The sequence below is a fragment of the Tamandua tetradactyla genome, chromosome 10 (assembly GCF_023851605.1).
Source record: "Tamandua tetradactyla isolate mTamTet1 chromosome 10, mTamTet1.pri, whole genome shotgun sequence".
In the NCBI taxonomy this organism is placed as follows: Eukaryota; Metazoa; Chordata; class Mammalia; order Pilosa; family Myrmecophagidae; genus Tamandua; species Tamandua tetradactyla.
This window is the reverse complement of record NC_135336.1, coordinates 94276389-94288970: the sequence shown is the minus strand read 5'-3', so window position 1 is coordinate 94288970 and position 12582 is coordinate 94276389. Positions and strand designations below refer to the sequence as shown.

Sequence of the window (12582 nt, the reverse complement as noted above, 5' to 3'; positions counted from 1 at the left end):
ACTTCCCAGAAATGGACCTACCTGCAGTATTCTGTTGGAATGAATAAATCAGGGCCATAGAGAAACACGAATTTGGTCCCACTGGGCCCAAAAAAGATGAGTTAGGCCAGGCCCATCTCGGCAGTAAGGGCATTTCAGCCTCCCAGGGTGTTAGTTCTACCATGCATCTCTTAGAATGGCTCAGGTTTTAAGGGCATCACCATGTCACCGGGCTCTGGCACCACCTATTATGCTTTTTCCTGGTATGAACTAAAGACCCAATACCTAAAGGCAAAATAAAAACATTCGGGTTCCTTTGTTTTTCTCTCCTTACTTTTGGGCACACAATGCACTAAACTTGCAAACCAAGTATAACTGGATTAGGCTCACACTGACCTCCATCCTGAGACAACCTTGCTGTACCTCAAGCCGCCAGGTGTCTGCTTAAAGGTACAAGTGTCCCCTCTAAAGCTCATCTCCAAACTCAGAAAGCAGGGGAGTCTAAAACAAAATGAAATTAAAACCTATTTGTTGTTTCCAATGGAAATTCCTTAAGTGATTACACACCAAAACCAAAATTCATTCTTATGAAACAAAGACAGCCCAGTGAACTAGAAAAACTATGTGGAGTAGACATAAAGTTACTTCTCTTCATACAGGATATCAACAATCCCTAAAGTACCTCCAGGATCTCCACCTTTTAAACAAAACTGGAAGCGCCTGGTCCATTACCCCTTGAAGTCCAGCCACATGGGATCCCAAAGTATCCTGGCTCTCCATGGTCAATGGCTTTATGTCTGCCCCAATCAGCTCCTGGAGAGGCACCCGCCCCACACTGCCTTGGAAGGCAGAACTGGCACTCATCTTTCCCTTGTGGCCCCAGCACCTAATTCCCCTGGCCTCACTGCCAGCTCTGAGGACACCTGGGGTTTGGTCCCAGAGCACTAAGACAGAACATAATGTAAGTGGTCAATGGTCCCAGTTTCTAATGGGATTTTTTTTCCCAATTAAATCCACAGCTACTCAGCCAGATGAAATCAGTTACTTTCATATACGTAAGTCCTGCTTTAGGCTGCCACAAAGCAACATTAATGCTCTTTGCAAGTAGAGCTTTCTCCTCTGTCATCAGAGGACTGGGACAAAACATCCAAGTGGTCAGACAAGGGGGCCTGACCCCATGTATCTCAAGCATCCCTCGTGATACCAGTCTAGAAGGGTCCCTCTTCCTGGGACAGCCAGCCCCAGATATGAATGGAACACCCCCTCCAGGCTTTTGTGGTCACAGTGGGCCTGGTTCCAGAAGATAATACTGTCAATCTGCTATGGGGGACATATCAGCCAGAGGAGGCACCCCCTAGGGAGATCAGGAAGTGGATTATCCCTTCAGGAGAGCTGGTCTACTAAGAAGGCCCAGTCCAAGGTTTTCTGCCTAAGAGTCAGAGTTCTCAGGGGTGACAGAGGGTCAGAGCACTGTCACATGGGCAGGAAAGTCCCTTCCTGACCTCGAGGAGGTGTGGAAAGAAATTTAAGCATGGCTCAAAGAAGAGGGATGTTTGCAGGAGCGTCTGGAGGGCTGTGATGAGAATCCTCAGAGAGGGACCTTAGAGAAACCTTGTGTTTAGAGAAGAAAGAGCTAGGAGGTAGATGGCCTGCAAGGGACATTTCATCTCTATGAAGTTTGACCCAGATGGTCAAAAATGCAGAAGAAAAGTGAAGGAAACAAGGTCAAATGGTTTGAGACGCCTACATTTCTCCAGTCCTCCACACAACTCATGAGCCACAGTTGCCTCTGAGGGCCAAGTGGGATCCGTCTCATTACAAACCACCGATTTGCAGGATGACACTAATCCAGCACTCGCTATACTGCTTGGGTCAATATAGTCACTGGAATGGGGTGGGGGAGAATTATGTATTGCTTTTTCATGCTACATTAATTCTGATAATGGGATTCTACAAGCAGGTGTCCTGGTGGACCTAAAAGGGTCACAAGATGTTTGTCATTGTGGATACCACACTCTACTGACATGAACAGTGATGTCCAACATTAACACGCAAATAAAGGTAATGAAGAAAAAAGAAAACAGAAAAAAAGGGAAGGGAATGGTGACGCATTACTACCCCATTTTCACATTTAATACTTTTTGTTTTACCACAGTAGCATGTCCTTCATAAATACCCTGAACAAACTGTACTGGTTATAGAAATAGGAAAGCATAAGTTGTATGTCCATTTATAGATTTAATTTAAAACAGTTTCTTAACAACATCAAAAATATAAACCTAAAGTACTTTAACCATGTCTTCCACTGGGAAATGGCGAACAAACACATGCCTGAAGTTGAACTTGTTCTATAACATGTTTAGTTGAAAGTTACTAACTAGAGAGTATATCTGCTTGTTTTGAAAAATACGTATGTCTATTGTTCTTGATACAAAATTCTACACTCTATTCAATAAATAAATAATAAAGTGTTTCTTAAAAGTATGAAATGTAAACTTTGTTGTCCTTTCCAATGTAAGCTTTTTTAAAAACTTGCTTACAAGATGACGGGGCTCTAATGGGAAATTATAATACTACGCATTCAGTTCCCAGCAAGGCGGGTACTTGGCTACTATGCTGACATTAACCTTTATAAAGTGCTTCTACAACTCTAATAAAATTCTAAGAACCCACAAGGAAAGAGAACACCATCTAACTCAAGAAAGTTAGACTCCAATATCAAGAGGACATGCAAAGAACGGGTCATGACCACAACAAACTGGGATTATGAGAATATTAACATGCAAACAAAACACAGCCCACATTTTCCATTAGCAAATCAAGTGACTATCCCGTCTCCTGGCATTTAAGAGGAAAAAAATCAAAGATCTCAAACCAAACAGCTTGGCACGTGGTCATATATCCGGACTCCAGCAACGAACACATGGGTTTCCACTACTGAGAATTTAGTATATGAATGGGGGAGCAGAGGAGAGAGTCTCAGCTCTTCCTCCGCAGGACTGTGGGGCTTGCCTGCTCCAAAGGTCTCTCCCCACCACGTAGTGGACGTAGTGGACGTCCTTCACTCTTCACACCCTTCCTCTAAATTGTGTTCCTAGCCATTTATCCTTTTCACACCTTAGAGGAAAACACTTGGAGCCAAGGCATAACTTTTTGGAAGCCTACCAAAGAGCTGCTAAATTTCTCACAACATTTGGGATCCGGCACATTCAAGCACAGAATAGGCTCACAGCTGGTCCCCAGCAATGACTCTTGTCATGAAATGTCATGGGGCCTCCATGCCAAAAGAGAATTTTCCAACATGGTCAGCAACCAGGACCCAACAATGCTCGAAAGTTGCCTTTCCAGTGATCTACAGTGGGCAAGTCCAGCAGAGACTCACTTTGTAGATAATGAACTTCCTCAACCATTTCCCAATCATGCTGGGAGTCAGAATTGAATTACCCGACATGTGGTGCTGGTGTGTTTTCACTGACATCTATTAAAACGAGGCCATGAGGGGAATGGAATGGATCTAACAGAACACCTGCTGGATTTCTCCATGGACCAGTTCTTCAAAGAGCTAACCCAGTGCCTGATCAGAAGTCCATCACACCAAGCCATTGAATTCATGGCAGCATTTCAAATAAGATCCCACAGAGCCTTTCTGTGGGGAATGGGATTCTAAAGCAAGGACACTACCATCATAATTTGTTTCAAACACACAAAGGACTAACCATCGTAGGTCAAAAAACCTACTTGGGGGCTGGTGGAGGTTAGCGATAGGGTTACATGAGTTCTCAAAAAATACAGACATTTGCATTTATAAATCCTATTTTAACCAGACCAGTGCCTCAAGCCTGGGGATGGGCCAGACCCCAAACCAGACCTAGTTGGGGGGCTACAGGATTTGATAGACCCTAGAGGACCCTGACAAAGGAAAATACAGTTTTGTTTCATAAAACGGGGAATTGTTTTGGGGGGAGGATTGTCAAGAACTATTCCTAGAAGCTGTTTTTGCCCTTGCATTGCCTTTTGGCTGAATACTAAAGGAATGCAATTTGCAGATTTCATCTGCTGCCCTGGGGATAGAACTCTGCAAGCATGCCCTGGCTGAACCCTCTACGGTTCATCAAACAATTGCAGATCCAAGCGGACCACAATCTCTCCAGTTGGGACTTCGTGAAGCAGGAGACACTTGGTCACTGGACCCTTGGAACCCTGATCTTTCTTGATGTCAGCCACGCGGATCTCTGTCCGACCCAAAAAATCTGAAAAGAGAACAAACAGACCCTAATCAGAGGTACAGTCCCTTCCCTTCGAGGCATGTAATTGACAAATTGGAATTCTCCCAATGAATTGTTATACTCTCCCTTCTCCCAGAAAGGAGTTAAATCAGTTTGTGGGGATCCATGAATTATGATGATAGTGTAACTGAGAAATTAGGATTTAGGGGATGATTTTGATTATTGAATCATTATATAGATATTCCTTTTTGCCTTCTGGTACATTGGAATAGACAGAGGGAAAGTCCTCAAATCTCTAAATTGTAATCCAACTGCCTGGATCTCTGATAATGATTGTATAGCCCTTATCTTCTGCTTCTGTGATTGTAAAAACCTTGTGATTAACCTTCATTTGTACCCAGTTATCCAGTTCTTCATTTTAGAGTCTTGTAATTGTTAAAGACAGCCCCTAATGTTTATTAAGGAAGGTTCTTGGGTCAGCCCAGAACTAACCCACCCCAAATCTAAAGTTATCTTGATGACCAAGACTGGATCTAACCAAAGTGGGCCTGATTGACATGTGCAGTAGTTTAGACTTTAACCTACAAGTCACCGGTACCTCATTCCACCATTTTATTACCTGTGACTCAGCATGTAATCAATCTGCGTGTGCTCAAGAATCAGATCACCTCTAACTGCATCATCTGGGGCCACTGTGTTCATTATCCTAAACCCTGCCCATCCTTTCTCTAATAAAACTACCCGAATTACTGCAGTTCAGGGAGACAGATGTTGGGCCGCTAGGCCATCGGCTCTCTTACTACATATATAGTAATAAACTCCTTCTCTCTTTGAAAGCCTGGTGTCTCAGGAATTGATTATTGGGCATGTTAGGCAAAAAAATTCACGGCCTTTGTCTAGTAACAATTGAGCATAAATTTTAAATGGGATGAAAGGAGAAGGACATGAGGATGGGGACAAAAGAATATCCAGAAGGAAGCTAACAAAGCAGACCGCAATTTCTCCCACACCTGCTAAGCTATGAACTTCGAAAGGTCAGTGAGCTTTCTGGGAGGTAAAGCAAAACTGGATGTCTTATCAGTCATACAATTTACAATGTATGTGAGATTTTAAAAAATCACCCAGATGAACATGATTCCCAGGGGAGCCTGGACCTGGTATCATGGGATTGAGCGAGAATTCTTGACCAAAAGGGGGAAGAGAGAAATGAGACAAAATAAAGTTTTAGTGGCTGAGAGATTTAAAAAAGAGTCAAGAGGTGATCCTTGAGGTTATTCTTATACATTATATAGATATACCTTTTTAGTTTATGGTTTATAGGAGTGGCTGGAGGGAAATACCTGAAACTGTTGAGCTCTGTTCCAGTTGCTTTGATTCTTGAAGACAACTGTATAACTATATAGCTTTTACAATGTGACTGTGTGATTTGAAAACCTTATGGCTGATGCACTCTTTATCCAGGGTATGAACAGATGAGTAAAAAAAATAAGGACAAAAATAAATAAATAATGGGGAGGACATAAGGTGTAAAAAATTTTGATAGATTGCAATACTAGTGATCAGTGAGAAGGAGGGGTAAGAGGTATAGTATGTATCAGTTTTTTCTTTTTATTTCCTTTTCTGGAGTGATGCAAATGTTCTAAAAATGATCATGGTGATGAATATGCAACTATGTGATGATTTTGTGAGCCATTGAGTGTACACCATTTATGGAATGGATGTATGTGAAGATATGTTAATAAAAATATATATTTTTATATTCAATACATGAGCCTGAACTGGAGCTAATAATGGAAGAGAAAAGGTCCAAAAGCACATTATTGGGACAAATGAAAAATTGGAATATAGACTGAAAGCTTTATATCAACGTTAAAGTTCTTGAACTTAGTAATTATTCTTGAGGTGGTTACACAGGTGAATATCTTGTTCTTAGGAAATATACATGGAAGTATTAAGTGATCAAGGAGCATGAAATACGCAATCTACTCTCAAATGTTTAGAAAATAGATAGATGGATAGATGAGATAGACAGACAGATGGCAAGCATGCACAAATTTGTAAAAATTTAAAAAGTTGGTGAATCTGGATATCTGGATGGGGGGGTTGTTGGAGCTCTCTGTATGGGTTTTATATTATTTTTGCAACTGTCCTGTAAGCTTGAAATTTCAAAATAAAAAGTTAAAAAAAATCACCCAGGAGAAGGACAATCATTTCTAGGGCTAGACTTGGCCAGTAATTTCGTCAGGGGTTGCCGCTGAAGCATGCTGACCGACGCTATATCCCTTTCAGAAGAGTCAAGTCTGGTGAATCAGGGCTGGGCCTTACAATGTCCCTACATGTGCTGGAGAGCAAATACAAGGTAAAGAGGAGGCCACTGGGAGTGAGTTGCATGTTTCTAGCCAGGGTCCCTGAATTATCTCAACACTACTTTTATCAAATTTGAGTGTCAAGATGATAATGCATGTTAATGTATTTGAAAAAATGTTTAATGCTCACACAAACACACAATAGCATTACATTGGCCTCCACCCAATCTTTCCTTCATTTATTCATTCAACGATTATTTGTTGGACATTTACTTGCATGGAAAAACTTGCTAGTTATGGAAGGTATGGAAAATACCTTCTTTCAAGGTTCCCTTTAAAATCTGGGAATTCTTTCTGTTGGGCAGAAACAAATTGATTTTGTCCCCATGAGCATTCAATAGAAAGAATCTTTGATGTAAGAATACCACTAGGACTTACATCTTACACCCTAGTGGAGTGGTTGCTGTGTCAAGATGTTATTATTTAAAAAAATAATCCAACCCCAAATCTTCACTTATCAGAGAAGAAGTTGATAATATATCACTGATCAAGAGCCCAGACTTGGGAATTAGACTGTTCTGGGCTTAAGAGCAACTTACAACGTTTAACCAGCTGCAGACAGACCTTGGGCAATACCAGTGGAACCTAACTCAGTGAGAAAATTCACTTAAGAGTACTAGAACACAACAGCCGCCAAGCACAATTCAAGCATTGCTCAGATGATGCTATCACTAAAGCCTCACTCCTAGAACTTAATTATGCTTGAGACCATAATCTTTAACTTATTGTCTGATTTATCAGGCTGAGAGAGAGTTTCTCATAATCACTGGTCAGAAACCATTCTTTTCCAAGCTTGAAGCAGAAAATGAAAACTGGCTGAAGGAGTAGTGCATCCAGCACACTTTCCTCTCCTTAACTAGCCAGAAATGTCCCTGAAAGAGCACCGAGGGATTCTGCCACACCTGCCATGGGCTAACCTTTTCCTGCTCCATTAGTTTTATCCACTATCACCATGGCTTTTTTATATTATGAAAATGTGTAAACATACAGAAAGTTGGAAGAATTGAACAGTGAACACTCATTTCCTCCTACCTAGATTCTTCAATTCTTAACATTTTGCTTGATCAGGTAACTATTTATACAGCTATCCATCTATCAGTCATCTTATTTTTGATGCATTTCAAAGTTAGTTGCAGACACCAGTACCCTTTATCTTTTAACACTTCAGCAAACACATCACTAACAAGAGCTCTCTCTATATATATAGAAATACATATCTATCTATCTATCTATCTATCTATCTATCTATCTATCTATCTATCTATCTATCTATTACATATACATGGTTAAATTCACATACTGTGAAATGAGCAAATCTATTGAGTAGATTTTTGTACTTTTCTACAACTTGCTTTTTTCCCCTTCTACTTAATGTTTGGAGAGTTTTCCATGACCTCCCTCAATGGAGTGGTGTTGGCCCTTCTTTTTGGGGGGGCAGGAACTTGATCAACACCACAGTTTATTTGTAAACATATTATATGTCAATAATCAAATTGACAATACTTTTATACAATTCACATATATTGTTAACATCATACCAGAAAAGGCCCTTATTCTTTTTTTTTTTGAATGCTGTCGCAGAGTATCTTCCAATCACCAGCTACCGAGAAAACTGGGAGTGGAATGGGCATCTCTGCTAGGCTTGCTTTCCCTCCCATCTCCGAAGCTGGAAGAATACTAGCTGTTCTCCAGATGCGATCCTGGGAGGCCAGGTTGGGTTTTTTTTGCTATTATTATTATTATTATTTGCAAGGGCAGGTGCCAGAAATCAAACCCGGGTCTCCGGCATGGCAGGCAAGAACTCTGCCTGCTGAGCCACCATGGACTGCCCTAGGCCCTTCTTTTTTAATGTCAGCACAACTCATCTATTGAATACCACCATGGTTTTATGTCAAGGACTAAAGGGCTGTGCTGAGGCTATGGGGTACCCTGCTCCTCCTCATCATTTTGCAGTCACCTATTTCAGAAAGTACAAGACCCTGATCTTTGCCTAAGGGGGTGGCACAACCCCAGATTAACCATGCTTTGTGAATTCAGGGACACTGAGGTGCTTCGGTGAAGGCTCTCTCCAGGGGAGACTCCATTTTGTCCATGCTAACCTCATCTCTCCCAGGAATTCTAGGGGCCAAGTTCTCAGGTAAGAAAACTTTTGTTCAGGAAAACAGGGTGACAGGGGTGAAGGGGGGGAGCCGCCTGGAGCTGCTTTCTACTCACCATCGGGTGAGAACTGGTCCCTCTCAAACACAGTGATGCAGAGGACTTCCTGTTCCAGGTCCTTGATAAAGAACTGGCAGTTGGAATTCCACTTGGGGTTCAGCGTGTCCTGGATGGTCTTGGTGATGTGGCACTGGGACCCCATGGTCACCTCACAGTACGGGTTGCTCTTTCCTGGAGGGAACAGAGCTGCTCGTCTCCCACCCGCCCACAGACTCTTCGGGGTCGGGGGCTGGGCATCGGGGCCCACAGCCCAGTGGCAGGAGTCTCCCTCCACCCTCATTTTTATCTTCCTCCATCACCATGCTTAGTATGTGGCAGAAAATGGGGAATCCAGGCCAAAACCTGTATCATACTAAGGGCAAGGGCAAATAATTAGATAAGTGGCCTTTTTTTTAATTTTTAATTTTTATTTTTTTATCCTTTTTCTTTCTTTTTGATAAATGGCCTTTTTAAATGAGGCTATACCTGCCACATCGCTTTAGCCCCTATCTTGGATCAAACCTACTGGGAAATGGCAGCTACTCCAATTCCTATGAAAAACAAAAAGGTAAGAATGATTTAAAAAAAAAAAAAAAAACCTCAAAAATTTTAACATGTGCTAGAAAAACTAATTCTGAAAGGAAATTTAGGATGCTGGGAAGAGCCTATTTGGTTCAAAGCCAGAGGGGAGAATGCAGAGAACGACTCCGGTGTCCCAGGTCCTTACCGTGAGACCGGCAAGGCTTCAACTCAATGCCTTCCACAATGTTCACCATCAACCTGCCGATACCCGTTGCCCTCTGGGACCGGACTGTGACAGCAGGAGAAACCACACAACACGCTTCGCTTTAACATTCAATGCCTTTCCCACCCATTTCATTTCCATGCCCCCACTCAAGAATAATTCCCCTGGACGCCCCTGGAGTTTGCCCTCCATCCCGCATCCTGCACCCCACTGTCCCCACTTCCAGCCCATCTCAGGCCTCTCTGCTACCTCCAAAGGCATCTTCTAGCCCTACAGATTCTGGGCCCCCCCCCCAGATGACTCCCCAGGGCCCCCACTTTGCAGGAAACATGGCCCATGCTGCCCAGGTAATATATTACCAAGGTACGCCTTCTCTCGCTTCTTTTTCTCAGTCTCTATGTAGAGTTCAGAAGCAGCTTTGATTTTCTGCACCCAGGCAGTCCTTGGAAAGGAAAAGGCAGAAAGTTGCCAAACAAAACTAGGATAAAGGCTTTCAGTCTCTTCAAACTCAGTTTCCAGGACTCCATTTTCTTTGTTCATTTGAGTTTAATAAAAAAGGCTTAGGGGAAGAAAGTCTAACTTTATGTCATATGATGCTTATAATTATTCCTACTATTAATAAGAAAGGCATGAGTGATCTTTTTATAAAAGCACTCAAGACCTGCATTTATTGGTATATATCCCCAGAAAAGAATGTTCTCTTAATCCTCATTCAATATTGTTTAGATAGTTTTCATGGATAATCCACTTAGTTGTGGATATGACCTTTTGATTAGATGGAGTTGTGACTCCACCCATTTAAGGTGTGTCTTGATTAGTTTACGGGAATCCTTTTAAAGGGGGAACATTTTAGAGAGAGCTCAGAGATGACAGAGCCAACACGAGACCCAGATGTTTGGTGAAGTAGAAAGAAAATGCCTCCAGGGAAGCTGTTTGAACTCAGAAGCCAAAGACCCTAGCAGATGCCAGCCACGTGCCTTCCCAGCTGACAGAGGTGTTCTGGACCCTTCAGTCTTGCTTGAATCAAGGTATCTTTCTCTGGATTCCTTAGTTTGGACATTTATACGGCCTTAGAACTATGAACTCATAATTTAATAAATTCCCTTAAAAAAAATAGACCTCCACTTGTGTCCCCAGGGAAGAAAATCTACATGAAATATTGTGCTGGAGTATATATGGCACACGACCCCTCCCTTCCTCATTGAAAAGCACAGCATAGTGACCTAACTCAATAATGCCAGAAGGATATGAAATTACCCCAGGGGAGAACAAAAGCTATTTCCCAAATAGGGAACTACTTTGCATAAAAGGGCAAAAATGCCCTGTGGGACAGCATTTTAGCATGGTGTTCCGTCTATTTTTCTGAGAACCATATGTACGATCTAAGCGTTAGCCAATTTCCTTGCTTGGCACCAATGCTCTTTGGGATACTGTTGGACTTGTGTCCAATGCTCTTTGGGATACTGTTGGTCTTGTGTCCAATGCTCTTTGGGATACTGTTGGACTTGTGTCCAATGCTCTTTGGGATACTGTTGGTCTTGTGTCCAATGCTCTTTGGGATACTGCTGGTCTTGTGTCAAACTCACCCTCCAAAGAATAATTTCACTTGGATCCAGGACAGCTTCTAGAAGACATGACTGCAGTGAAATACCTGCAGCCCTAGAATCCAGAAAGCCTGTTCATATAGCCAGGTGAGGAGGTGTTTGCCTTTGTGTGTGTATTAATCTCCAAATTGCTTTCCTATTGGTTTCTATCACCTGGGAAACATTGGTATTCTGAGGATGCTCCATTTACCTTCAAGAAGGCTGAAAATATCTCTCACAAAAAAATTCTCAAGCAAAACTGCTTCAATACATTTTATTTTTGACAAATATATGTCATATGTCAAACATTTGAGAGGCTATAGAGAAGTAGCAGGACCCGCAGTCAGAGGTTACAGCATTGCCACTGGGAGAAGGTTGGGAGCTGCTGATGAACTAAACAGCCTACATGGGCCCTACATCAGACTGAAGGAAGAGAAAGGAGGTGAATAACAGGGAACCCCAAGGGCCAGTGCTGGAGAGCAGGCAGGTCTTACCTTTCATTTATGCTTTCAGCACGGAGGGTGTAGACTCTGTCGATGTGGGAAATATGGAAGATGGGTTCATCTCCAGAAGGGTCAGTGGGTAATTTTACTAGAACTTCATTTAGGAAAATGGGCTGAAAAATAAGATAGGCATCATACAAACTAGACTCATGTCTGTGTGTTCCAGTAAACTAAACTGAGCGTGTGTGTGTGTGTGTGTGCGTGCGCGCACATTCCAGTGAACTAAACTATGTGGGTGCTCCAGCAAATTAGACTTAATGTGTATGTGTGTGCACGTGCATATATTCCAATAAACTAGACCATGAGTATGTGTAGGTATATGTGTGTGTTCCAATAAGCTAGATAAGAATAATGACTTTGTATTATCATCAATTTGTATATAGTACAAACTGAAAATGTGAATTATCCCCACCCACCCACCCATTCATTTTGTAGTTATTTTTAAGTCCTTCAGAATAAGATCTGCTGGTCTGTTTTTCTGATAGTTATTTTCTGGCTAAAAAAATAACTCCTAAAGAGCAAACTTTGCACTCAAGCAATTCTCTCAAAGATTTCCACATAAAGCATCTAGTGACAATCTACATAAGTACCGTGTCTTTTTCTCAAAATAAAGCTAACTGCTACTTCAGAGAAAACTTTTCTGTAAAAACACCTCACACAGACAAATTTAGAAAAACACCACCCCATGACACAAAGACATATAAACGCAGCCATGCACATAAAAGCAGAACTGAACAAACAGCTTAGGGAGACTGTCCACATGTTGGCTACTGGGTTGGCTTTTGCTGGAGAGGGTAAAGGACACAGATGGTCCTTGCTACCTTGAAAATTGGGTGGGGGATTTGGGGTTGCTCCAAAAAGGATGATGGGTGCTTGAGTTGGTGATACTTTGTAACTCTACTATGGTGCTTACTTATCCTTGTCTGCCTCATCTTTGGACTCGACCTTGAGTTCCTCTAGGGCAAGGTGGTGACTTAGACCTGT

At 42.1% G+C, this 12582-nt stretch overlaps 1 protein-coding gene and 1 non-coding gene across 6 annotated transcripts in view; both read right to left on the bottom strand.

Moving 5' to 3' along the window:
- Window positions 1-366: 366 nt before the first annotated feature.
- ITSN1 (intersectin 1) overlaps window positions 367-12582 on the bottom strand; it is a 263233-nt gene continuing 251017 nt past the window's right edge. For all 5 annotated transcript variants that reach the window (XM_077118883.1, XM_077118885.1, XM_077118887.1 and 2 more), the window contains 5 exons: window positions 11590-11711; window positions 9872-9954; window positions 9495-9578; window positions 8786-8959; window positions 367-4229 (listed from right to left, as the gene is read on the bottom strand). In XM_077118883.1, the coding sequence (XP_076974998.1) occupies window positions 4081-4229; window positions 8786-8959; window positions 9495-9578; window positions 9872-9954; window positions 11590-11711 (612 nt within the window). In that variant the 3' untranslated portion in view covers window positions 367-4080. The remainder of the gene's footprint in view (window positions 4230-8785; window positions 8960-9494; window positions 9579-9871; window positions 9955-11589; window positions 11712-12582) is intronic.
- Window positions 8142-8281, bottom strand: LOC143648998 (small nucleolar RNA SNORA7). Its single transcript, XR_013158880.1, has one exon. It is a non-coding gene; the product is annotated as a small nucleolar RNA SNORA7 (small nucleolar RNA).